The sequence below is a fragment of the Heterocephalus glaber genome, unplaced genomic scaffold (genome assembly GCF_053883595.1).
Source record: "Heterocephalus glaber isolate CG9 unplaced genomic scaffold, H.glaber_assembly_v1.0 deba00000122, whole genome shotgun sequence".
Classification (NCBI taxonomy): Eukaryota; Metazoa; Chordata; class Mammalia; order Rodentia; family Bathyergidae; genus Heterocephalus; species Heterocephalus glaber.
Window position 1 is genome coordinate 74402172 of NW_028258138.1, and position 27841 is coordinate 74430012.

The following is a 27841-nucleotide window of genomic DNA, read 5'->3' on the forward strand; positions in this document are numbered from 1 at the left end:
GACTGTGATTCTAGTAAATACCTATGACTTAGTAATATTAATAGCTTACAGGAAACATTGCCATGGGGAGCGAACTGTTGGCTTAGAAGATAAACACTTATGCTTAGTCTCAACTGATGGCTGCAGTATTATCAATAACTTCATATCTGAACTCAGTACACACTTCGATGGCTGTAATTTTATTAGCTTCATTCATTTAGAGCTACAGAGATTGTTTCTGATTTCAATCTGGCTTCCCAAAAGTAGGAAGGATCCTTTCACTTTTGTTATGTTTAGGAACTTAATTTGTTATTTTAGGGTCTTCCAAATTTGAGCTGCCTCCTCTGCCCTGGTTTAATCCCTACTCCCAGGCAAGATCATTTTAATTTTTAGTCATAGTAAAGAGAAATTGATACACCAAGAAACTGAGGCAGATTAAGCTTTCATTCATTCTCTCATCCCAATGAATTACAGTGCCAGATTTCACCTGCAGTGTTTCAGCCTTTCAAACAGTCATAAGTCACAGAAGGGATAAAGGATGGGCCACAATGGCTGGGAAGGCAGGATTATGTGTTGCCCACCCACTGCAGGTGTGGCCCAGTGATTCAGGTAAAGACTTTGTTTCAGCCCCTTTCATTGTTTCACTGTAGGTAGAAATCGAGGGCCCATGGTGACTTCCCATCACAGTCACCTTTTACTTTTACACACGAATAGACAAATTGCTCCTCAGTGAGTGTAGATATATACATCCAAGCTAATCTGAGTTCTTAGAAAAAACAACTTTTTTGAGGAAGTAATATAACAGGTAGAAGGGACTGACCTAGTGACTTGGCACACCCAGAGTTAGAACAACAGTCACAGTCTGTTCGCCTCGTCTGCTTACTTCAAGAAAGACAAATCTGGATGGTCTTGAGGGCAGAATTCATATATGATTTATTTGTATATGTCCAGAAACCAGCCTAGTTCCAGGCTAGAGTTGTCAGGTTTAGGAAAATAAATAAAGAAACAAATCATGAAAAGTTTTGTCATTTATCTGAAATGCAAATTCAGCTGGCTGTCTTGTATTATATCTGGCAACCCTATTCTTGGCACATGGCTAACCTCAATAAATATTTATGAGAAGGTGAAGGAATGAATGACAGTAGTACCAAAAAAAGGAGCAATGAATTGGTGAAAACTTGATTGACCATGTAAAAGATAATCATCTAAATTACCCCCAAACAATCACAACACATCAAAACTGTGTCTGGGTCACATTGTTCCTTTTAAAATGTAACGGTCCAGTCTGGCTTTGGGTTGAGATATGTTTTCAGTTCAGGTTCTGTTAGCCACTTTTACTCAGTATTCACATGGGAAGAATACTAATATCTTGGTAACACAGGTGTTTAGTTCCGACAATTTTACATCTCAATCCCACACATTTCTGATTTCATATGTTTATTAGTGTGTACCAGTTGGACAAGAAAATTGACTTTGGATGGTGTGTCGGGTTCAGCCACTCTGAAGCACAATCATCTCTGTATCTTCCTTTACAATTGCCAAAATTGATTGCACTTTTATTCCAGCTGAACCCTGGGGTTTTGGGTAAAGTCATTCACCTTGATTAAACCATCAGGACCAATTCTGGTTGGGAAAATAGATATTTGGGAATAGTTCATCTAACAATCTTAAGAATGATAATATATAAATGATTCCCTCCAAATTAATTCTGCTGCTGTTCCTGCCCCCTCACCTTTTCTCCTTATCTGTTGACTGCCTGGACCCCATCCCCACCCCCTCCTTCTTCTCCTTCCTTTTCCATGCTCAAACCCGCTGGAGCCAGAAGCACCTGGAGGTCTTGCTATGGCACAGACTTCTGGACCCCACACCCAAAGTCTCTGATTCAGCAGGTCCAAGGTGCAGTCTGGGATTCTGCATCTCTGACATTTTCCCAGGTGTCGCTGCTCCTACTGCTGCTAGCCTCAGCCTTCTGAGAATCACCGTCTTATCTATACCATCCTTTCCTTTGCCCTTCATTTTCTTCAGATCTTTTTTTTTTTCTTGAGACAGGGTCTTGCTGTGCAGTTCAGGCTGGCTTTGAACTCCCTATGTAGCGCAGGTTGGCCTTGAACTCATGCTATCCTCCTGCCTCAGCTTCTCAAGTGCTGGAATTACAGGCATGCACCACCATGGCAGGCCTTCAGATCATATTTCATGTGTCTCACAATTAATTCTGTGTTCCCAGAACAGTATGATATACACGTGCTGCTTGATTTACTATGGGATTATGTCCCAATAAACCTATCGTAAGTTGAAAATAGCATAAGTTGAAAATGCATTTTTTTTTTGGTGCTGGGGATCAAACTCTGGACCTTGCACTTTCGAGGCAGGCGCCGGAACCACTGAGCTAAATCTCCGGCCCCTGAAAATGCATTTTAAAAAAATTTAGCCTTACCAAGGATTGAACCCAGGGGTGCTCTACCACTGAGTTGCATCCCCCGCCCATTTTATTTTTTATTTTGATACTGAATCTTACTAAGTTTCCAAGGCTGCCCTCAAACTTGTGACTGTCCTGCCTCAGCCTCCTGAGTAGCTGGGATTCCGGGAGTGCACCACCATCCTGGCTTCAAAAATGCATTTATACACCTAAGCTACTGGACATCATAGCTTAGCAATGCGTACACTGAAGAGAACTGGCTGTTTTCCACCAAGATCATAAGGCTGGCTGACTGAGAGCTACAGCTCACATCTTACTATCCAAGTTATTGTACTTACATTGCCAGCCCAGGCAATGATCAACATTCAAAATCCAAAGTTACTTTCTACTAAATAGTAGTGCTTTCGCACCATTGTACTGAAACTGATGGTGTGCAATCAAGCCACTGTAAGTTGGGGCCAAGTGTCATAGCCTCACTCTAGCTTGGCCTGTTAGATTATTTTTACCAGTGTACCGTCACTCCCGACTGGTAAAGGTTTACTTACACTTCATGTTCAATGTAGTTTAGCATTCTGCTGACGTGGGACGCAGAGATCTCCCCATCCACTTCAGCTATATACGTGTAGAGAAACTGAAAAGTGCTGAAGGGGATCCGGGGAGGCCCACCAGCATGGTCGCAGGATAAAACTTCACATATTATCTTGAGAGTTTTGGCAATGGTCTATAAAACAGGAAGATAAAATGAGGAGAAAGTCACTCTTCCAGGCTAGATTCCTGAGATCAATTCAGATATAAGTAAACAAAATATTGCTGTCATAAAATAAAGTGGTAATGATTTAAGAATCTAGAAAGTTTGACATTTTTACACTCAAATGTCAATTCATTCTGAAAACATTACTACTGCTAGATATCTTTCTTTTTTCTTTCCTTTCTTTATTGGAGGGCTACTTTCAAAGAATTAAATTTATGTACTGCTGTATACGTTAATATATTTGTTACTTAGAATAACCTCACTACAGGTGGGGAATTGGTTTTACATTCCATAGGATTAGAATTGTTTTTGCTTATTATTGCCTTCTGATTTTTATCTGTAAAGGGCTAAGGTAATTCAGGTAGCCGTAATCCAGGAAGATACTTGGAACAATGCCACAGAAGAGGGGAAGAAGTTAGGAGAAGCGTAATGTCCCTAGGAAGGGGAGTCCTAGATGCTGGAAGGTGACCCTGAACATCAGGATTGACTCATTTTTCTTAAACTTATGGATCTATTTAAGTAGAACCATCTCATACTTTGAATTACATAATACTAACCCTGGTGTTGTCAGGGGGAAATTACCAGATGATGAGTGCCAGAAGTTTTGTTAGAAGAGTTGCTACAGAACCAAATGCTCCTTACAGTATGTGTAAGTATGTGTTCAGAACTGATCCCATGTCTTTAAATACATCTGGCTTTTGCATACACTTCATGAGTGAAAAGAGTTATGAAATGATGGGATAAAAAGAAAGGAATGATTTAAGGGAAAGGCTGTTTAGTCCTGAATTAGCAAGGGCAGGTTAGCACATACTTTGTGGTGGTTTACTGAAACTGATGAGGTACAGATTCCTTACACACACTGCGGGGGTCAGTGAAAAGTTAGTCTTGAGTGATGAACTAAGTTATCAGTGAACAACTGGCAGCTGCTATGTCTTCCCACACAACCGGGCAAAGGAGAACTGCTTTTCCCTGGCAGTTGGTGTTGCTGTTCTGCTCTCACCCTCTCCCTGGATATGGAGTGTCTAGGTCCTTCTTTAATGGTGGTGGCTGTCACTCAGAGTCTAAGTCTGCATGTCAGGAGACATATGAGGGTGAAAATAAACTTGGCCCATCTTCCTGGAGTGATAGTTTTACTTGATGGCAATGGTAAATCATATTTGTGTTAATTAGTATTAGTTTTAAATAAGTTAATATTTAAATTTTATTTCCATTTAACAAACATATGTTAAGAAATAGAATCTCCAGGGTACAATAATTTAAAAATAACAAACCACATGATGTCAAAGCAATGGGGTTTGCAGCAGCCCACTTGCATTTACTCTCCCCAGCCTGTAGCATTCTCCCATGGAAGCAAGGAGAAGTGCTATGTGAAGCATCCTCCCAGGCCCTTCTTCCTGGTCTGAAGGGCATGGGTGGGGGGCCACACAGGAGGCTGTCAATGGCTGGGCAGGCAGGAGTGTGAGATGAGGTTAGCATGAGGATGGTTTGGGTACAGCTGCAGGCTAAGTGTGTGTGCTGAACTTCATAATTTCTGTCCACAGCTCATGCTCTCTACTTCCCTAAAATCGCCCTGTACCCCTACTTTCTTTGCTCTATCATCCTCAGACTTGGAGTGCTGTTATGGGCTAACCTGCCCCTCCAAGTTTATATGTTGAAGCCCCAAACTCCAAAACCTGAGGGTATGATTCTACTTGGAGAGAGACCTCTGAAAAGCTAATGAAGTTAAAATGAGGTCATTAGGGTGAGCTCTGATCCATATGACTGGTGTGCTTATAAGAAAAGGAGATGGGGTCAGAGTGAGACCCAAATACAGGGGCACAGAGGGACACAGTGGGAGAGAAATGAGCCCTGTTGACACCTTGATCTCAACGCCCCCCTCCCCAGAACTGTCAGACAGTAAGTGGTTGTTGGTTAAGCCACCCAGTGTGTGGTGCTTTGTGAGGTAGCCCTTGCAGACTGTATGCAGCAGGTGCTTTCAACCCCAGGTACCATCATTCACTGATTATTCAAACAACAAGCCTTCAATTCTAAAGTCTTCATAAGATTTTAAATGTTTTTAAAGATTTAATAAATCTAAAGTAGAGATCTTTATCCTCTTGCATACATGGAGATCCACTTCACAGAGGTAACTCTAAGCATCTGGCGTGTCTCATCTTTAAACCCAGATGTGAAATCTTCAAAAGATGCATTGCCTGCTAACAAAATATAAGTCTATCTGATCTGTTCCCTACACAAAATATAAGTCTATCTGCTCTTCCTTTTTATATTTTGTATTCAACTTCTTTTCTTTTGTCGTTTTTTAAGAGTACAATGCATTATTATTGTTTATAAGTACAATATTTTAAAAATTAGTATATATTTGCCATACATAATGATCACAGTCATCATAGGAAATGTATGCCTGAACATAATATATCTTAATTCTCTGTTTTGCATTCCTCTCTCCTCCCTTCAACCCTTCTTCCCCTCCCCATTTACAGAAGCTTCGTTTCCCATTTTTTTCTTTGATTCTTTTTTTTTTAATCACTTTTCCCTCCCGTTCCCTTCCCATTTGAACATGTTTTTCCTACTTCCCATACTATCCTCCATTTTGCTCCTCATTGACCCTCGAACTCTTCCTTTTCATAATTAGTCTCCATGGAGCAGGAGGTGGCACGGTCCAGCCTGGAGGAGGGAGTTCTGAGAGAGAAAAGGGACACAGCTCTGCCTGCTGCAGCATTTGGAACCATTTGTGTCAGAGCAAGAGAGCTTGACACTGGAGTTGACTTCCTCGTTAGCAATTTAAGTGAAAATTCTGCCATTAGAATTTCTACTGGGAGCAAACTGTTTTTCTAGACAGCACAAAGGTCATGTTTGCCAGGAAATCCTGGGCTTGTCTCTAAGACCATATAGATTAACTAGAATTCAGGACTGCCTTAGATGGTGGCATCCTGACTGCCTTAGTCTGTAACAAAATATATTAGAACGAGTAATTTATAAACAGCAGAAATGTACTGTCACTGTTCTGGGAGCCGGGAAGTCCAAGATCAAGGTACCAGCAGATCTGGCTTCTGGCAAGGCCTAATCCTCAAAAATAGTTTCTTTTCACTGTGTCCTTACATGGCAGAAGCAATAAACAGGTTCTCTCTTCTATAGGAACAAGTCCTATTCCTGAGGGCTGCACACTCACGACCAAAGGCCTCATTGCCTAATATCATATCTTGGGAGTCAGTTTTCAACATATGAATTTGTAAGGGACATAAGCTGTTAGACCATATCACTGACAACCCCATACCTAATTTCCCACTAACCACCAACATGATGCCAAAGGTATGAGGCAGTGATGGTGAACCTTTTAGAGACTGAGTGCCCAAATTGCAACCCCAAACCCACTTATTTATTGTAAAGTGCCAGCATTGCAATTAAACCTGAATACTGAGGTTTCAGTTTAGAAAAGACAACTCATACAACTCATGATGTCATCGCAGAGAGGGCTCTGCCTGCTTGCTGTGGCAAACATATCATAGATTTGCCACCACAGGTCTAAGGGCACTGGCTTCTGGATTCACAGGGTACCCTTTATTTACAGACTAGACCTTCAGGCTGACTCCCCTGTGCATGTTCTTTGACAGGGATGGCAAGGGGCAAAGTCAGCTATCTCAGGATCTCTCAGAATTAGAGGGGTTCACTCTTATCCAAGGTAGGCGTGAGGCCATCTTGTTGGAAGCAGAGAAGGGAGAACAGAATCACAGCCTGTTAGAAGTAAGAGAATCTCAGGGCAACACAACCTCCAGTTTTAGAAGGGAAGCAGAAAGTTGCAGATCAGCCAGATGTGGTGGTGCATGCCAATAATTCTAGCACTCTGGGAGGCTCAGGCAGGAGGACTTCAAGTTCAAGTTTAGCCTGGGCAACTTAGCAATTACAAAAGGCCCTGTCAGAAGAGGAAAAAGAAGAAGGGAAAAAGGGGAAGGGGGTGAAGAGAAGAGAAAAGAAGAGCAAGAAAAAAGGAAGGGTAGGAGGCAGAGATAGCGGAAGGAAGAAAGGAAGGAAGGAAAGATTTCACCGCATGGCTTCCCCTCCCAATTTGGGAGGCAGGCATGAAAGAGGAAAATTAGCTGCTGCGCAGTGTGCCAAGCTCAGGGAAGGGTGTGCTGTGGCCTTCCACACTCTTGACCACTGTGAGGCATGGGGATGGGATAACTCAGACATCTCACAAGTGGCAAGGGCTATGAAGGAGACACCAAAGCCAGCAGATGTGAACAGCATAGCAGAGACCCCAGGGCTCCTCAGTATCACTGCAAGCTGAGAGGAGCCCTGGGAGGTGCACCGCGTGCTGTGACCAATCCCAGAGACACCAAGGTTTAAACTGCAAGCAGCCAGTGAGTGGCTAAACAGGTGGCCACACTGCCATGGAGACCAGAGGGGCTGGAGAAGACCAAAGGTGGTAGAGATCCTTTCACTTGGCCACACCGAGGTCCTAGATCACTCCTTTGCCTGAACACCCAATAGCCACCTTGGAGAGGAGAGAGGGGAGGCACACTTGGGGAGACAGGGCAATTCTCCTGTGGGCTGTTTCAGTGGCTGCATCAGATTGAATTCCTGAATCGGATGGAATCTACTTATTTCTTTTACCCCATCTCTTGTGAATGTGATAGGTCATGAAGATCAGAAATAACCACAGGGAAAATAAGAAGGTGCATGTCCTCCAACCATCTCTGAATGTGGGGTGAACAAATTTGTAGCCCTGTAAGAATTTAATAAGATCTACCAATTATTTAAATTTTCCCTTTGTGGTTTCTCCCGGTCCTTGGGGGTTTTCCACAGAAAGTGAGATCAGTCCTGGTGGACAACTCATTTGCCTTGCTCCACTCCAACTTCCTCTCCTCTTTGGAGTCAGAAATTCATTTATTATACAATATTGCTATAAAGGACAAGGAAGAAAAAATCCAACCACACACACAAAAAAATCCAACCACAAAGTCTCTGCTTTCCTTCTTTCTAAAGAGGTGATTATGATGAAGATTGCAGAGGAAATCCATAGGAAAAATTGGACTAGATTATTTTTGCTAAATTTACTCAGAAATAAAAATGTCAGATACATGTTTCAAGCATATTTGAGAAGAAAGAAAAGATCGTGTTTAGATATGCTGAACAATTAAAAGTATCTTTCATACCATTTCATTTGAGCATAGGCAATGATTTAATTCTTAAACTTGTGTTATTTCCGGGATTTAAAAAATCACATTTCTGATTCATTTCCCTTGAAGTTATAACAGTACTTAACAAGAGTGAATCTACAGATAAGATTCTTCAGCTTGCAATGTATATAAAAACTGCTTTCAGCATCTTTTGCTTCAAAACAGGAAAATGGCTTTCCTTTTTGGTAAACAAGTCAAATTTGGAAAAGGCATGAATTTGTATGAACACCCTCCATTTATGGTGATGTCATGACTGTAATTCTAGAAATAGTCTCTTCTCTCTTTTCTTGCTTAGAGATAGGCTCTGACTTTTTGTGCACAATTATGTTTATCTGATGCTAGTTTTCTGTAAGGCTGCATTCCTTTCTAAAAGTCTATAGCGGTGGTCTTCTAGGTGTCTGGAACCCACAAGTAATCAAGTTTTATTCCACAGCTGACTCTTATCTTTACGAATTATGAATGAAGGGAGGGAGTGAAAATAAATATGAAGGTAATGATTGAAATTAATAAGTAATCAAAAAGCCATGCTTTGGCTAATGCTCCCCAGAGCCTAACAGTAGTTCTGCCCCTCTCTTCTAGCTTCTGTGACCTGCTGACAAGCACAGAAATGACCTGATTCTGAGAGTGGAAGACAAGAGACATGCTCATGATCAGCCCTGGAGCAGCAGTGTATGTAGATGGACTGTCCTTCTAGGCCCAGAGAAAGCTTTTCCTTTAAGAAAAAAAACAAAAGAAAGAAAAAAAAAAAGAAGGAAAGAAAAAAGCAAACTTACAACTCCAAGCGAGCTGCAAGCAAGGGCTAAAAACTTCAGCCATTCAATCTCTTCTGTGAAGCGACCCACATTCATCAAGCTATTAAACAGATCTGTTGGGAGATTCAGCACCTTCCACATCTGGGCCAACTCATCTGCATGGATGATCAGTCTGCCAGCAACCTGCAGGGCAGGGTCAGACACAACAGAGAGGATGAGGGAGCGAAAGAGGGATGCAATGAGAAGCAGCTCCCATGCTGAGCCTGGGTTCTCCAGCACATGCACAGGAGCAGGGGGAGGTATGAGGGAGGCCAGAGGACCCTGTTTCCCAGTTCTTTTTCAGGGCTCAGTGAAGAGCTTGCTGAGACACAGTCTAACATTTTTTAGCTCCAGATGTCAGAATTATGGGAAAGGTATACATTTACATTTCATTTTAATTGTTTTCCAATGTGTTTGCATTGTGCTTTATTCCTGTGTTTTCCCTTCCCTGTTTAGCAGATAGGACAGTTGAAAACAAAACCAACAGCCAGAAGACTTGCCTGAGACCACTAATTAGTGGAGAAGTATGAACAAGATATTGCTTCTAGACTCCACTGGGTTCTTAGTACAAGACCTTGAGTGCATCCTTCCTGTTTTCCCGGGAATGGGACCCACAGGGCCTTAGCCTGGATGTCTAATATTGCTTCACCTTAGACACTTTAACGGTTAAAAGAAAACAGGAGTGGATGGCTGGTCACTGGCCAACAATTCAATGAGGGAACAGATGCTCCCGTGCAGTGCCCAGCACCTTTGCTGACCCTCTGATTCTGATGAGTCGCTAAGCCTTTGGGACTTAGTTGCCAAGTCAATCCCGAATCACCACAGACCTCTCTGTTGCAGAGCCTAAGGCAGAGAATGGTGGTGTTCACCCACATTTCCTGGGAATTGGCCAAACCACAAACTTTCTCATGCTTCTTTCCTCTTCCATTCACTGGGCAAGTCCCAGGATACTGTAGCTGGAGAGAGAGAGTCATGGATTCCCCTAAAAGCTAGGCTACATCTGAATATAGGAAGCTACAATCTGCCCCTGTCCAAACTGAGATTGGCCACATGTCATGGTCTCAGTCCATCAGAGAGACGTTGTTGAGAAACTGCTGTCCTAGACTTCTCAGGAGAGAAAGGGCTAGTTTTACACTGAGCCTCTGACATTCTGCCAGCTTCAGGGGGACCTGTGGGAAACCCACGACAGCTCAGCCTCCATCCTATTCTAAGGAAAGCCTGGCTTTTGGTCAGGGTTGAATGAATGTCAGGTAGTGTTCAGTGGCCAGCCGACTGGCAGGGGGACAGGTGGCCTTTGTCTGTACCCACATCAACACTGCCCCATATTCCCCTCAGTGCTGCTGTGAGAACTTCACCTGAGAATGCAGGATCTTTAACAGCTCCGGCGTCAGTTCTGTCCAGTTGGACAAGGCGACTCGCTCAGACTGCTCTCTCATTGGAGGAGTCTCTCCTCGAGCTATAGCCTCAAAGTACCTGCAGGAAGAGAAGGCAGCAGGGTTGGGGAAGTGTCCATCGCTCCTGTGGCCTGTGGCTGCTTTAGGAGTTCCCTTTCCTTTTTTGAAGGAAGGAGGTAGAAGAAAGAACATTTATGAGTTAGTTTTTAAGACACCATGTTTAGCTCATTTGCATGTGGGGAAATCCTGATTGTGTTACTTTCCACTTAAGGAATGGTGAATACATAGGAAATAAAAAGACTTTTTCCTCTCTAAGATGCAGAATAACCAACAAAAGTTTGGCATTCAACTTCCTGGGGCATAGTAAGTCAGATCATTCTTTCCCAGCCATCCCTCCTAAATGTTTTATATATATATATATATATATATATATATACACACACACACACACACATACATACAAATACATACATACACAAGGAGAAACAAAACTCCTAGGAGAATATATATATATATATATATATATATATATATATGGCTGTATACATATGTATGTATGTATTTAGTATTAGGCAGTGGGCGGTGGGGAGGGGGACGAGAAGCTGAAAGGGAATTGAAGTGACTCACCTGAAACAGGGAAGAGAGCATGAAGAGCCCCAGGAGTGAGGCAGGGTTTCTGGCTGGAGGTGGTGAGGCCTGAGCTCCAACAAGGAGGACAGCGCAGGCCACCAGGGCTCTAATGGACACCGAGGAGGCCAAGCAGTGTGAAAAGACTTTATGTGGTGCAGATGAAGCAAAACCCTTCTCTTTCAAATTGTCAGTAAACTATGCCTGCTCCTCATTGCTTTGTGGAGTGGATTCTGTCATGAGCAATGTGGAGAACAGACCAAGGCCTATGCAGGATTGGTATGAGATGGAAGGGGCTGTCTGCTGCTGGGAAGGGTGCAAGCCATTCACATGTGTGTCGCCCATGCTGTATGGCAGGGTCTGCTCTCCATCTGAAGTCTTCACACCAACTCTCCAGAGTCACAGACTTCTGCCTTTCTCTGCATCACTTTCTCCAGATCCAGACAGTAGTAAAAGAATATAGAGGGAATTTTATGAAAGCATATTTTAGGATGAAGCCACACGATGGAGCTAACCACTGGTTGCTTCTAAGATATGAGCAATTGGACCTACGCTACGTGAATTGAAACAGTACCTTTCTGTCCCCTCTTGGGGACTTGCTTGTTAAAATGCACCTTTAACAATATGAGAACAGTCCAGACAGATCAGTTTTGGGGTAGGTGTGGGTTCAGTGACAACTGGAGTGCCATATGGACCTCAGGCTTTACAACTAGATTTGGGAGACACCAGCCACATCACAGCAGCTCATTCTACAGAGGCGACTTTCCAGGTAGAGAGTGACACTCAGTACTCTCCAAACATCTTTGGACTTTTTAGTAGAACTGGTTAGAGAACATAGAAATGAAACTATAGTCATGGAGTTAGTACTTTGGGATATTGAGTTGCATTTGCAAGTGAACAATTTCATGGTTATAAATGTAGCAAATTTGTGTTGTCACACATGCCTATTACAGTACAAATAAATGTATGTCCTGCTGCTGCCTGGTAGGTAGCTTCTTCGTTGACAGCACATATGTGGGAAAATTTTTGCTTGTGATGAATTACATACTTTGTCTTGGAAGTACTTTGCAAAGTTTTATCTTCTAAAATGCTGTAAGTTTGTAAGTCACATAAATGATCTGGTAAATGGTTTTCATGTCAGAGTAGGATGGAGAGTGCTCTTGGGTAATACTTTTTTTCACTGTAGTTACAATACAAACTGATTTTTCACAAGTGCCTACAAAATTTATAGCACATCACACAATATGAGAACAAACAAGGCAACAACAGTGGAATGCTTTCTCCTATAAATGTCAAGGACAGTATCAAGAAATGTCATTTTTCTTACTATAATATAATAGCACAAGAAAACAAAATGGAGTTTTGAACTATTGTGTAGTATAAAACAAAGTCTGCCTGATTATGCCAAAAGAAATTAGTCTTCGGACACTAAAGTCCAATCTTAGAGATAATATATAAAATTTAGATTGGAAAACCAAACAGGATTCATTACTAGGCCAAGGAGATCCACTTACATCTGTTTCTACGGGCACCACCGGCTTACTCTCCGTCCATTCTAAAAGCCGCCTCCTGCAACCCAGGAGCCTGAGCCCTGGCCCTGAGACTCGGGAAAGCCCTCTTGGAACAGCGTTCTGTGACTTCTGAAAGGAGTTCAGAGCACCCTGCCCCATCTGCTGCACACGCCCACGCCCTGTTCAGCCTGAGGACAGGGTCCCTTCCCCAAGCCTCAGGCTCCTCCTTCCCAGCGCCCTCCCTCCCATCCCCCTGCAGCACTACTAAGGAGGCAATCATCCAGCAGTAAAAACAGCCTCTGAAAGGCCCAGCAGGTCTACTTAGCTCCCACCTCCTGCCTGCAGCCCCGGTTGCCCACTGTCTAAGCAGCGAGTTTGTCTAAGAAGCAATTTCATAGCTGAGAGACTTTCTGTGTACATCTGCTTTGGTGCAGGCAGCAGCTATTGTGCCAGCTCCACCGACTGAGCAGCCTCTAGGGGCTCTGGGAAAGGGGACCCCTGTGCTCCTGGAATGCTATCTATAGCCAGGCCTGAGCCCCTCGTTCCTCTGCCTCCTCCTCCAGAATCCCATGTGACTGTGCATATCTTTTTGTTAAGAGAGCAGATCCGTTCAAAGAAACACTTGAAAAAAATAATTTTCCTAAAGACAAGATACATAGTGTCTTTGGTCGGGGGTAAGGGTGAGTTTCACAAGCCTTGGAGGAAGGTGTCTCAGGAAGGAGGGAGCCAGCCTGGAGGGATACCACCCCTCCCACTCGCGGGCTAGCGCCGGCTCCCCCAGATGCACCGCTGCCATCTAGCGGTGAGACAGGAGAAGGAGGTCTAAATTTAAACCAAGGAAAGGCAAGTTAAATTGCAGCCCAGATCCCCAGGGCCCTCTTTGCACTGAAACACACAGACAGAGGCAGGGATGGGGTGGGTGGGGGTGTGCTGGAGTGTCCTGGTAATCTAACTCTTGTTGTTTGTCCCGGACATTTGTCTTATGGCCCTGGCATCCTGTCTCTTAGTTTGGCTTGCTTAAGGGAGGGCATCCCGTCCTCAGTTTGATGGATTTATGTGTGAATTTTAAAGCATGAAGCAACAAGAGAGCTGAACAAAATCACAAAGATTATGCTACTCAGCTCAGACTACCAGTCTGTAGCCTGCCCTTCGAGGGCTCAGGAGGTGGGAAAGGGACACGTACTCGACACCCCACTGGATGAGGTCCTGGGGCTGCATCCGGATGGCGGCTTTGGTGAACTGCTTGAGCAGTTCCGGCAGCTCCGGGGGGATGCAGACTTGCCTGTCCATCACAGGCATTGATTGCTTGACCTGTGGGCAGGAAAAAAAAAATACAATAAAATGAGACTCTGAATCAGAAGATGACAGCAATCCTGAACAGGATGTCACCCAGCCTCTGACACTTTCATTTTTGGGGACACCACTAACCCACACCACGGATGCTCTTTGTTGTAAATGCTTTTGTCCTTTAGATAAAAATGTATACAGAACATTAAAAAGTAGAGATCAATAGAAGTAAAAAAAAATCCCTGTGATATCACCCCCAAATAATGGATGTCTTCTTCCAATTTTTTTCAATATATGTGTAAAGGGGAAGTGAGATTACACAAAACAGCCTATTTACTCAACAACTCATTCTGGGCATCTTTCCACGTTGCTTTAATTCTTATTAGCTGGATAGGAGTTGTAGCAAAATTTGTTCTGTGAATCCTCTATGACTTGACATTAGGTTATTTCTAAATAAAAATAATTCCTTTTTAAATTAAAAATAATTCTTAAACAGTCGTTTGTTGGTCAAGTCTTTTTATACTTGCATTTTTTGGGGGGAGGGGTTGTTTTGTTTTGGTACTGGGGATTGAACTCAGGACCTTGTGCTTTCAAGGCAGGCTGTGGTACCACTGAGCTAAATCCCCGGCTGCATGTTTTGATATACTCTAATTGTAAGAGAGAAAAAAAAAACATTTTCACACAAGAAGTTCTAGGACATATTGAAAGAAATCATGAAAATTTGTAGATGGTATACAATTCCATGCACAAAGCAAAAACAGATTAAATGAGTTTGTCCATTTTTATTAGAGGAAAGGATAGACTGCTGACAATACTGCACCTAGACAACAGAAAAATCTCAGTAAACATACCTTTCAAATTGTCTGGCTGAACTTGCAATAAAATGAGAGAACTCTTCAAGTGCCAAATAAAGTAAGGCAGAATCCAGAGTGGTAAGCAAATGACTAAATTAGGGTTGAAATGGAGACAAAAGTAGATGGCAAGAACTTGAAACTTTGAGATGAAGTGCCTCCTTAGGAAATCCTAAGACAAGAAGCTAAAGTGATCTTAGGTTAATGGTGTTCTATTACCTTTTGTTTTATTTATGTTCTACTATTTGGAAGAAGAGAGGATAAAGATGATTCATTTTAGATTTTATAAAAAGTCAAGTATGCATAAATTTTATGCACACTTGAATTTTACAGGATGTTATAAAAGTTATATAACCACCAAACCTATAGAGAAATGAAATTTAAACACACACACATTTGCACCCTGAAAAAACCCTTGATCAATCTAAAATAAGGCAAAAAGTGAAGGGAAAGAAGCATAGGAAAAGTGGGAAAATAACATAATAGAAATTAATCCATACATATTGATCATAATAAAAAGAAATGGTGGGGCCGGGGATTTAGCTCAGTGGTTCCACCACCTGTCTTGCAAGCGCGAGGACCTGAGTTTGATCCCTGGTACCAGAAAAAAAAAAATGGTTTTAGGCGGGTGCATACTTGTAATCTCAGCTATTCAGGAGACAGAGGCAGAAGGATTGCAAGTTTGAACCAAGCCTGGTCAATTTAATGACTCTGTTTCAAAATTTTTTAAAAGGCAGGGTGGGTGGAGATCTGGGGGTGTAGCTTGGCGCTCCCTGGATTTAGTCCCTAGTATTGCAAAAGGAAAAAGAAGGAGGAGGAGGAAGAGAAGAAATGGTTCTAAATGTGTCAGTTAAAATACAGAAGTTATTAGATTGTGTTTTTAAAAATCCATGTATAGTCGCATCTGAAAAAGCAAAGGCACAGAAAAATGAAGATAAAATATCTCTATATAAGCAAATAACAAAAAGATGTGGACACATTAATACCAGACAAAAGAGACTTGATGGCAAATCACTACTAGGAATAATGAGGCTCCCTACACCACGACAAAAGTTTCAACTACTGTTGAAACAAAAGAGGGTAAAGAGTGCTGGGGATTTAGATCAGTGCAAAGACCCCAAGTTCAAGCCCAGTACTGCCAAACAAACAAACAAACCAAAGTTACAAAAAATGTATGAAAATATGATAAGATTTACTAACAAAGTTAATGAATTCAAAGAAAAAGTAAGTTTAGAACAGTCCTATGAGGAATTTAACTGCTATTCTAAAGACTAGCAGAAAAACATTGACATGTCACATGACTTGGAAATTTCTGATGTGAAAAAGTTCAAGTGCATTAGAAATCCATTCACATTGACATAAGAATCCCAGTGAGAGAATAGATCAAATTATCCAAATTCTGGTTAACAGTGAGAATAGTTTCTATCAATTAAAGAAAAGCAATAAATGTCATTCTATAACTTGGCAGATCCATCTATGAGGCAAACCTTCCCATGATAGTGACTATAAGAATTTGAAGAGAACATCATTAAACATTTTTTAACAGGAATTGTATGTGGTCATTTCAACACAAAACTTGATATAATATAAAACCATTACATGTAAGCTTAATTTCTATTTAAAATGTTTATTTGAGAATTTTATTCAAATTAAACATTTAAGGGCCAGGGATTTAGCTCAGTGGTTTCGCTGCCTGCTGCGCAAGTGCAAGGACCTGAGTTTAATCCCCGGTATCAAAAAACAAAACAAAACAAAACAAATTAAACATTTAATATAGCTTTGCATTACTCTTGCCACTTTCTGAAGTGTCTTTAGTTGTACTGCTGTGGCTGTGTCAATGTCCTGGATAGATTCAAAATATTTACCTTTTGTGGTCACTTTGACTTTGGGGAAGATAGAAGTCACATGGGGCCAGAACTTGCGAATAAGGTAGATAAGGATACATCATGATATTTTTACAAACCTGCCTTTCCATTGGATGGCACTGGGTAGTAATGTTCACTTTATTTTTTAATCACACCTCATAAAAACATTCACAAAAGAGGACTTCCAGTGGCAAGGATGATGGGATGTATTTGAAGTGAGGGGGAAGGGGATTAATGACAATGTATCATTCACTGTAATGCATTTAAAAAATTTAAATATTTACTGTATTTTTGATCATACCTTCATAAGCTAATTGGCAATTACATTTTGACCCAGGTTATTCTTTAAGCCACATTCTATTTTTTCTTTATAAAAAGCTTTACACTATCATCCATTCCAGTACACTACAACCTTGTACCACTTCTGTCTGGCTCCTTCACTCCTGCTTTTCTGCTAATATTTGCCATTCCCCAACAGCATGTAATTCTGTTTCTTATTTAACTGCCTCTCTGCATTCCTCCCAACTATTATCCTCGAAGCTCTCAGTAGTGCATTCCATGAGGTCAGACAAATTAATGCTGCCATCCTTTGTCAACCTCAACGTAACTGATATTTCTTCCATCACTTGGGCTCTTAGTTCTCATCCTGCTCAAGACCTGAAAACCAAACATTTATATCCCTTTACATTCTCCAGAAAATTCCATCTTTGCCACCTCTCTGGCACCTTTGTCTTCCATAAAGTAGGCACAGTCTGCCCTTCTTTTAAAAAATTGTGTTTGATCATATTACCTTTCTAATGATCTAATTATTTTTCACTGTTAAACAGTGACATCCTAAAAACTGGCATCATTTTTCCTCTATATGATGCCTCCTTTAACCTTTTATAAGATTTGATGTTAATAACCAAATAATATCACCAAATCTTCCCCACTTCTAAATCTAGTGAAGTTTTCTGTAACACTTACTCTTCTAGGATTTTCTATTGCAGTGAAAACAAACAAGAAACAAACAAAAACCTGACAACTCTCTCAAGAAACACTCTGTTCCATTGGATAATGCTTGTTTGTCCTAATTGTGCTGGTCTTTCTTAGTTTCTGTTGCTCATTTTTGTCTCTTCAGTCACTTGTTAGAAGCATTTCCTAATGTTCAGTGGCCAGCCATCTGGGTTTATCAATTATACTGTGTTTTTCAAGTAATTGTTTATGAATTTTGTTTATGAATTGTTTATGAATGTTTCATGTGCACCTGAAAAGAATGCTGAATCTGTGGTTATTTGGTGTGATGTTCTCTATATATCAAAGAAGCTTAATCATGTACTTCAAATCTTTTCCATCCTCATTTACCTTTTGGGTCTGTTTTTTCTATTAGTAATGATGAGAGATGTGTTAAAATTTTGGTTTATATGGTAGTTTTTGTCTATTCTTTCAGTTCTATCAGTTTAGTTTTTGCTGATTAAATTTCAAGCTGTTTTAAAGCATATGCATATCTAGATTTAAAGTCTTCCTATTGAGTGGATACATCATTATGAAATGTCCATCTTTATATCTAGCTTTACAACTTGCCTTAAAGTTGACTTGGTTTGCCAGCTTTTTAAAAAAGTTTTGCAAAGTACATGTTTTGTGATCTTTTCACAATTTTCATGTCCTTTTATTCAAAATGTAAATAGCCTTAAAAAGCACTGAACATTTTTGTCTGTCACTTGGATCATTTAGTTCATCTATATTTAACATAATTATTGATATAGTTTTCTTTTCCATTTACTTTCTGTTTTTAGTGTCAGCTGTTCCTTCATTCTTCCTTTCTTGCCCTTTTAAAGCAATTATTTTTAAGTATTCTAATTTTTCTCCTCTATTAATTTTTTTAGTTATTCATTCCTTTATTTTTAAAGATTACTACATCCATCCTTAATTTACTGAATCTACACTTAATTTTACTTCTTGGATAGTGAAAGTACCTTGCAATAATTTAACTCAATATCCCTCCCACCCTTTTTATTATTGTCATTTATTTTATCTCTACATATATTTTATTGTTGTGGACATATGATAGTTTTTAAACTGTCAATATTAAACTATCTTATCCACTTATTTTATCTTATCTACTGATCACTGATGTTCTCCTTTTCTGATGGTCAGTGCTTCTCTGTGGGAACATTTTCCTTTAACCTAAAGAACACTAATGTTTTCTATAATGGGAGTTTTTCAGGGAAGATATGTCAGTTTTCATTTGTTTGAAATGTATTTGTTTTGTCTACCTTTTTTGAAGGACATATTCATGGAATCTAGAATTTCTAGGATAGCAACATTTTCCCCTTCATTATTTGAAGGAAATAATCCTGTTGTCCTCTGGTCTCCACAATTTCTATTTAAAAATAAGGTTTTACTGTTGCTCTTCTGGAGGTAATACACCTTTTTCCTCTCTGTTTTTATGATTTTTCCCTATCTTTGATTTTCAGCAGCTGATATGCTCAGATAAAATTATCTTTATTTACCCTTGTTGGGGTTCACTGAGATTTGTGGATCTGTACATAGACATCTTTTATCAATTTGAAAGTTCTTGAGCATTTCCTCTCCCAGTGTGAGCTCTGCTTTCATTCTCTTTGTCCTTATACCTTCTGAGATCTGAACATTGGACCACACACTTTATTTATTTTATTTTTGTTCCTTTCATGATTCAGTGTGGCTATTTTCTTTTTTTGGTACCAGGGATTGAACTCGGGACCTTGCACTTGTGAGACACGCAGCGGAACGACTGAGCTAAATCCCCGGCCCTGGTTTGGATATTTTCTATGGACTTGTCTTTGAGTATACTCACCATATCTCCTGCTTTCTAGGTATTAAACATATTCAATAAATTTTTAATTTCAGATATGGTAATGTGTGTCCTAGAATATCTATTTGATTTTATAAATAAATACACTGCTAAAGTTCTTCCTTTTTCAAGCATTTATGCATCTTTTTCCCTCAATTTTCCTGAAAGTATTATTATAGTTACTTTAAATATTCAATGACTAGTAAATCCAATACTGAATCTACCTGTGGCTGTCCTTTCTGATAGCCATTTTTTTTGCATACCCCAGTAATTTTTAGATATCAGACATTGTGTAAAAACTAACATGTGTTTAGGACACTTCACATTTCTAAACTGTTGTGCCAGTGCTTCAAAATACTAAGATCCTCGCTGTTCTCTCTTTTTCTTGGAAAGCAGACTGTCTTTAAGGGCCAGGCAGAATCCTCAGTCCTAAACTGGCAAATGTCACAAAGGAACAAAATGGCCTATGATCACTAGCTTACCTTCAAGAGCGTTCTACCCTTCTAGAATTTCCATTAATCTAGTCCTAATTGTGATTAAGTACTTTGATGTCTTTATAGTGTTTTTAAAAATATAGTAATACCTCAGTTCATAAATGCTTCTGTTTGCAAACAGTTTGGTTTGCAAACAAAAGCGTTGGCAAAATTTTGCTTTCCTTCACAAACTTTCCATTGGGTGACAAACACGACCACAGCCATCTTCCCCACACAAACACAAATGTAACTATCTTCTCCCAAATTGTAAAACAAATTATGTTTGTAAACTGAGGTACCACTGTAATTTGAAAAGCCTTTTTCAATACTTACTAAAGTAGGACTTGGAGCTCCTGCAACCTACTGGGTTCTAATTTAGAGGTAAATGCCTGTTTTTGCAGCTTTAACAAAAACTCTATGCTGATGACTTCCAAATCTCCAATTACCAACTCTCAACCTTTGTGCAGTCTTGTTCAACAGCTACCTGTGGTAGAGTTCTTTCCCTTAAAGGCATCCAAAGCAGACTTCTTCTGTTCTCTCAGTTGCCTTATCTGATATACATATCCATTTGGGGCTTATCTTTGTCTTTCATTTCCCATTTATGTCCTTGGTGGACTTAAAATTCTTTTTTCAGTTAAGAAAATAAAAAGGAATACCTTTCAAAAAATAACAACAAGGAGGATTAACTTATAGTTCATTATCTTCAATTCACAGATAAGAGAATTGAGATTTAAAGAGTTAAGGGGTTAGCACAAGGTAACAGTTTACAATGGAGCTGAATCAAAACTTAATCAAGGTTTATTTCATTGCTTTTTTCCACATCTACCATGCTGTCTCTCTCTGAATAAGGAACTCAAGGATTTTGTCTAGGATAACCTGAATTTCAAATATGCACTCATAAACCACTGAAATATCCTGCATAATTAATTCCATTTGCATAATGGAAAGTTAACTTTTTGGCTCCCTCAGATGGAACAAAAATTGTTTGTCAGAATATATCCTAATCTTTTGTCACCAAAATATGGTCACTGTCTCCTTAACTGTATTCTATACAGCTGCTGAACATTCATCGTATCTTCTAATCCGTACAACAACCTATGGAGAGGTAGGTTCTAATATTAAAATTTTTCCAGTGCTAAGGAATTGAGACTCAGTTTTTTTGTTGTTGTTGTTTTGGTTTTTTTTTTTGATTTTTGGGTTTATTTATTTATTGTATACCAGGGATCAAACTCAGGAGGCAAGCTAGGCACCCCTGAGCTAAATCCCTGGCCCTGAGGCTTAGTTTTGCTGGGTAAATTTACTTAACTATTTATGGTATTATATATCTCTCAAAGACCTTTACTAGATCTTCATTTCTTTTCTCATTGAAAAGATGCCCCGTCTGACTTTCAAAATCTCCACAATTTGTGTTACTCATATTAACTTTGCTTCTCCAGCTTTATTTCACAGAAGGCTGGATCAATTCTAAGCTGGGCCAAATCTATGGTCAAGCCAACCCAGCATTTGGGTGCCAGTAGCAATATTGCTAAGAGCAGTCCTATTTGACCTTGTCCTTTTCTGAGGAGTAATTTTTGGCTTTGTTATTAGCAAATTTCCCAAATTTGTTTATATATCGTGCCAGTAGCAGCTCTTGGAAATCATGAATTTCACAGGGTTATTACTTAACAAGTGACCAGTTACCTTTTTTGATTTAGCCTCATGTAGCCATGCTTATATTTCAAATATTTCCTTTATGTTCACATCAAGATCCAGTGACATGATTTGTTTATTGACTTGTGTGCTGCCTAAAGCTATATTATGTATTCCTCTGATTTAGAGACCTAGTGTACATACTCTGGGTCACTTTAGCCTTGTTTCTTTAAGTATATAAAAATCTTTATCCTTTAAGAGTAAAGTATTAGAATACTCTACATCATCATTATTCCTTTTACTTATTCTCTGTACTTCTGATTTAATTGTAGTATTTCTATGATTCAGAAGCTCAAAGTATACCCAAAAAAGGGCTTTGAGGGGTGAATGCACCATAGTTTTCAATATAAGCAAGGGCTATTTTCTCTCCTATTTCCATTACCATTCCCAATGGTATTTAACATTGCACCAATCTTTTCCAACACAAAACATGGGACCACTGACCTTCATAGGTGTATCATAACACTGAAAAGGCAAGGTGAAGCTCTAGTGAAGCATTGTTGTCTGTGAGGCAGGAGACCCTGGTCCTGGGTCTATCTTTCACTAATTATGTGACCCTGGGAAAATCATTGATCCAATAAAACCTTACGTGTTTTATTGGAATTGTGCTAAATACTGGGATACAGAAATAAATAAGCCACATATCCTGAATTTAGGGAACTTACAGGCTACTGGAAGGTATTGAAAGGAAAACCAGTGATTAAAATAGGGTATGATATGTGTTAAGAAGCCTGTACTAGACTTAGGAGCACAAAAGAAAACTCCTAGATGAGACATCTAATATATTTAGAAGGAAAATGAGTCAGAAAATACTCCAAAGAGTGGTGATGTTTGAATGGAGACCTAGATAATCCTATGTTCATTGCTATATTCTCAGCTTCCAGAATAGCACCAAGTAAGGGGTCAGTATTCAATAAGTATCCATTTACTGTGAGAGTAAGGAGGGAATTTCATGTGTCTAGGAGGCTTTAGACAAAGGTGTGGAGCTGTCAGAGACACAGTGAGTTCAGGGAACTGTAATTATAGAGTGCTAGAATGGACAAAAGGAGAGTGGTTGGGTCTCAGGCTGAAAATACCGCCCAAGACCAGAATATAAAAGGCCTGGTATGCCTTGGTATGCCTTTTAAAGGCAATAGGGAGCCATTAGAGGATTTTAGTACAAGAGTCACACAATCAGATTTTGCTGTTATCTTGATAAGTCAGTTATCAATTTATTGTCTCTCAGCTCCAAATTCATCCTACATTGCCTTGGTTTAAATAGGCCTAGGACCTTTAAATGTTTCTCCCTTGCCAGCTGTCATGACGTTAAGCTTTGTCAGTACACGGCACTCAAAGAGGAGAGACACTGGAGGAGAAAGTGATCCATCTTGCTGGTTCAAGTGGGCCCCTCTTGCTAGGATCCAGGAACCTACAATTGCTCCAGTGCCAGGACCCTGCAGCACACAGCTTTTCCAACCTCTGGAGAAGCTGCAGTACATGATCCCATGAGTGCCTAACTGCTGTAGTACATGCCCACAACACAGCTGATTGCCCTGTGTGTTCTGTGCTTGGATGAGGAACTCCCAGAGTTCGTGTGTGAAAGGGTTGGTCCTCAGCGTGGTGCCATTGGGAGGTGGAACCTTTGAGAGATGGGGCCTGGTGGGAGATGTTTGGATCATTGGGAGTGTGCGTCTGAGGGGAGTTGAGGGACCTCAGTCTCCTCCTTTTCACTTTGCTTCTTTGGTTCATGAGGTGAGTGGTATGGTACACCACACACTCCCACCATGATGTGTTCTCAGCACCAAAGGTGCAAAGCAGTGGAGCTGCTTGATCTTGGCTGGAACTAAAAGCCCAAATAAACCATTTCTTCTTTAAAATTAATTGCTTCAGGTATTTGGTTATAGTGATGGGAAGCTGACTAATATACCCTGGCACTTCTCTTGGAAAGCTTTGTAGCAAAGTGCTGCTAGTGAGTCACTTTTGTGTAAATGGTTTCCCTGGCATCCCAGCATGTGGATTCTGCCTGCCTGGCACCTCTGCAATTTCTCTGTCCTCTAGTGAACTGTGGCCATGCTTTCTGCAACGAGTTCTGGAAGAGGTCTCAATTCATCTCAAGGGTAGTGTTTGCTCTTTTTTTCTGTGATTCCTGTATTCTTTGAATCTTGCCTTACATTTTTGTTGTTGTTTTCGAGATATCACTATGTAGTCTAGGGTAGCCTTAAAGTTGCTATATAGCCCATGCTGGCCTTGAACTCACAATCTTCCTGCCTTAGTCTCTCAAGAACTGGGATTGCAGGCATGTGCCACCATGTCTGGTTTACTTTATATCTTACTAGCTAGTCCTCCATTACTTCAATCCTATTATTGTCAAAAATTTTTTATATTGAAGCTGTCCTGTTAAAATTATTAGATAATTTCTTTCTCTTTGTAGGACTCTGTAATATGTATCAACTGGAACTGGTATGGGTGGGCTGAAACGAGTTGGGTGAGGCTTCAGGCAGGGAGCATGGTTAGGACAATATGGCAGCTCTTTGGGGAACAAATCTTTTTTTTATTAATTATATTGGTACATTTAAGGTATGCAATATAATGACATTCATCATTAGAAATTTGCACCTTTACATAATCCATTTTGGTTCTTATTTTTTCCCCATTCCCCTGCCCTCCCTTCAACCCCTCCACCCCTCCCTATTTACAAAGACTTTGCTTTCATTTTTTCATTTTCTCATATTACTTCCATTCCCTTCTTTCTTTTACCCTATCCCTCCCATTTCCTCTTCCCCTTTGCACCTTTTTTCCTATTTCACATTATCTATTATACCTTTTAGTCCTTATTTACACTTTCACTTTCTCACACTAGAGAAATTATTTGGTATTTACACATGTGTGTCCTATTGATTTCACTTAAGAGTGTCGCCTCAATGTGCATCCATTTAGCTATAAATGTCCCTAATTTCTCATTCTTTATGGCTGAGTAATACCCCATTTTATTAAAAAAAACCCCACATTTTCTTTATCCAGTCTCCAGTTGATGGGCATCTGGGTTGTTTCCAAGTTTTAGCTATCACAAATTGTACTGCTATGAACATGGGTGCCCATATATCACTGTGTATGATTCTTTTAATTCTTTGGGGAAGATACCCAGCAGGGGAATAGCTGGGTCAAATGGGGCTTCTAGTCCTAGTTGTTTGAGTTATCACTCCATACTGATTTCCACTGTGGTTGCATCAGTCTACACTCCCACCAGCAGTGGAGCAGGGTTCCTCTTTCCCCACAGCCCCGCCAGCATTTGTTATTGGTTGATTTCATGATGGCAGCCATTCTTTCTGGAGTGAAGTGGAATCTCAGTGTTGTTTTCATTTGCATTTCTCAAATGACCAGTGATGTGGAACATTTGTTCATGTTTATTTGCTATTTCTACTTCTTTGTCTGAGAAATGTCTGTTCATTTCAGATGCCCATTTTTGGATTGGGTCTTTAAATTTGGGAGGTCTGATTTTTTAGAAGTTCTTTATAGATTCGAGATAGTAGACCTTTGTCTGAGGGAACCACTGGTGAAAATTTTTTCCCGTACTGTGGGTTGTCTCTTCACACTGTTGGTAGTTTCTCTTGCTGTGCAGAAGCTTTTTAATAAGAAGAGATCCCACTTGTTGATTGTTTGTGCTAGTTCACAGGCAAGGCAACTGAGGTTTTGTTCATAAAATCTTTTCCTACACCAATGTCTTCATGAGTTCTACCTAACCTCTGTTCCAGCTCGTTCAGCATTTCTATTTTAATATTTAGATCTTTAATCCATTTCGATTTTAGTTTAGTGCATGGTGAGAGATATAGGTCTAGTTTTAATCTTTGGCAAGTTGAAAGTCAATTTTTCCAGCACCATTTATTCAAGAGGCTATCTTTCCTCCAGTGAGGGTGTTTGGCTCCTTTGTCAAAGATGAGGTGGCTGAGTGTGTCTGGAGTTGTTTCTACATCTTCTAATCTGTTCTACTGGTCCTCAGGTCTGTTTCTTTGCCAGTACCATGCTGTCTTTATCACAGTACCTTTGCAGTATAGTTTCAAGTTGAGGGTTGTGATACCTCCTGCCATGTCTCTGTTACCTAGAATTGCTTTTGCTATTCTGGGTCTCTTCTTGTTTCAAATGAATTTTTGGATTGTTTTCTCAAGGTCTGTGAAGTGTGTTGCTGGGATTTCAATTGGGATTGCATTGACTCTATATAGCAGTTTTGGAAGTATGGCCATTTTCACCATGTTGATCGTTCCTACCCAGGAGCAAGGGATGTCTTTCCATTTTCTGATATCACCTTCAATCTCTCTTTTCAGAGTGCTATAGTTTTCAGAGAAGAGGTCTTTGATTTCTTTGTTAGGTTGATTCCTAGGTACTTCAGTTTTTTGCATGCTATTGTGAAAGGAATTATTTGCCCTATTTCTGTCTCAGTGAGTCTGTTGTTCATGTAGAGGAAAGCTATTGATTTTTGTGTGTTGACCTTGTATCCAGCTACTCTATTGAATTTGGTTAATAAGTCTAGAAGACTTTTGGTGGAGTTGGGGAACAAATCTTGGGAGCTTCATTGCTTTGGAAGATAATTGAAATAGGGAGAGATAAGAGGCAGGTATTTAGGAAAGAGAATCCACAGGACTTTGTAAACAAAAGTGGAGAAGGATGAGAAGAGAAGTGTGTATAGTAACTCCCAGTTTCCACACTTGGATGACTGTATACATGGTAGTGGTGCCATTAAGAATGTGGATACCTTTGAAGGAGGGTCAGATAAAATTCTTCTCCTACGTTCCCTTATTCTCAGGAGTTCTGTGCACTCTTGAGTCACAAAGACTTGGAATCATAGACTCCTTGAGTGGAGAGGCACTAAAATCCAACTTTCTGCCTTTGGGCCATATGAGCCATTTGTCCACATCAGACGTGAAAAAGTAAGGGGAAAGGTACATTCCATATTAACATCTCACTATACCAACATTTTGTAAAGTTCTTTTCAATTCTTAGCTTCTAGGTTCGGTGGGCCTTCTTCAATTATACATTCTAGGGCATCAACTCTTACAATTCAATAAATTTCCTATTAAGTGAAACCTACTTGCCTCCCAAAGGGGAACAGCAGGCCAACACATACTTGCTAAGTGCTGAAGAATATAGATCTCATCAAATATCAACTGTAGGCTCATTTCTGGAAATTCTCATTAGATTTTATTGGTGTGGGCTATCCAGGGCTTCAGTTAGAGAAATGAGAGCCTCCAGTTACGTGAATGAAAGGCTGGAGAATCTCAGAGAAAGTGTTTATAAACACTTTTGGAACCAAGAGGCAGGCAACTGTACATTCTTGCTTGGGTTTGGAATAGGAGGTGGTAAGTTTTGGACATCTGATTAGTCGTGCTTCGAACGCACTCCCTACTTTTCACAGTTTAATTCTTCCCTCAGAACTGGGCTTGCCTTCCCTGACCTCGCTGTCAGTTCCATTATACCATCTCAGGACATTTCTCACCCATACTCTCTCCTTGGGAGCACTTAGCTTTAATTTTACATAACTTGCAAGATTCTACAATCAACACGCATTTCCCCTCATTGACTGCAAAGACAAGGGCAGGATGGGTCAGTTTTTGCTCACTCTAGAATTCCAATGCTTCGCCCAGTGCCTGTAACTCAGAGTTGAGTACCTACTGGTAAAAATGATTGACTGGTGTCAGCTTATAATGGCTAGCCATATTGCTGGTCCTCCAAAGGCGTCGTCATAACCCTGTTACATGAAAAAGCAGGTCTGCTCCTCAGGAAGGCTTTGATTTCAGATTCCGTTTCCAAATCTCTGTTCTCAGTGTAAGACGTCATAAAATAGTAGTTCTGGGCACCAAATGCACACACAATTTGGTCAGAAAGCACCTCCCCACCATGTTTACTTTAGATCCCGGAGTCCTTCCTGTGCTCTAGGAAGAGGGAGCTCTGAAATCCAGGTGGGCCCTGGGGCGGGCCTGGTCCCCCAGTCCAGCCCGCTCTGGGACAGTCCGCGAGCTCCCTCCCCTCCCTCCACATCCCCTTGGAGTTGCTACCTTAGGCTCGCTCCCAAACTGGTTGTCTGGCTTCAGAGGACACCTCGCGCCTGGCCTCAGACGGGAGCTGTGAGGAAAGCTCCGAGGCCTGGCACCTTTGGCAGAGGGGGAGCAGCGGGACCTGGGCGGTAAGAGCGGTGCCAGCCAGGGGGGACTGGAGCGCGGGCGCGGCGGGCGCGACCCGGCCTCTCA

At 40.6% G+C, this 27841-nt stretch overlaps 1 protein-coding gene across 2 annotated transcripts; it reads right to left on the minus strand.

Moving 5' to 3' along the window:
• Positions 1–864: 864 nt before the first annotated feature.
• Positions 865–27841, minus strand: Ropn1 (rhophilin associated tail protein 1). Of its 2 annotated transcripts, none has more exons than XM_021251281.1 (6): positions 27650–27841; positions 13830–13957; positions 10470–10587; positions 9097–9258; positions 2941–3116; positions 865–949 (listed from the first exon to the last, which is right to left on the minus strand). In XM_021251281.1, the coding sequence occupies exons 2-6, from the start codon at positions 13943–13945 to the stop codon at positions 913–915; spliced, it is 609 nt and encodes a 202-aa protein (XP_021106940.1). In that variant the 5' UTR covers positions 13946–13957; positions 27650–27841; the 3' UTR covers positions 865–912. The 2 variants fall into 2 exon arrangements, with proteins under 2 accessions (XP_021106940.1, XP_004873685.1); XM_004873628.3 differs by lacking the exon at positions 865–949 and adding an exon at positions 1371–1602.

Bases quoted from the DNA above. Each gene is read 5' to 3' on its own strand.
- Ropn1 (XM_004873628.3), bottom strand. From the start codon at position 13,945: ATGCCTGTGATGGACAGGCAAGTCTGCATCCCCCCGGAGCTGCCGGAA. The intron at 10,588-13,829 runs GTACGTGTCCCT...CTCTTCCTGCAG, and splicing joins CTCATCCAGTGGGGTGTCGA to GTACTTTGAGGCTATAGCTC. The intron at 9,259-10,469 runs GTGAAGTTCTCA...CCTGCCCTGCAG, and splicing joins TAAAGATCCTGCATTCTCAG to GTTGCTGGCAGACTGATCAT.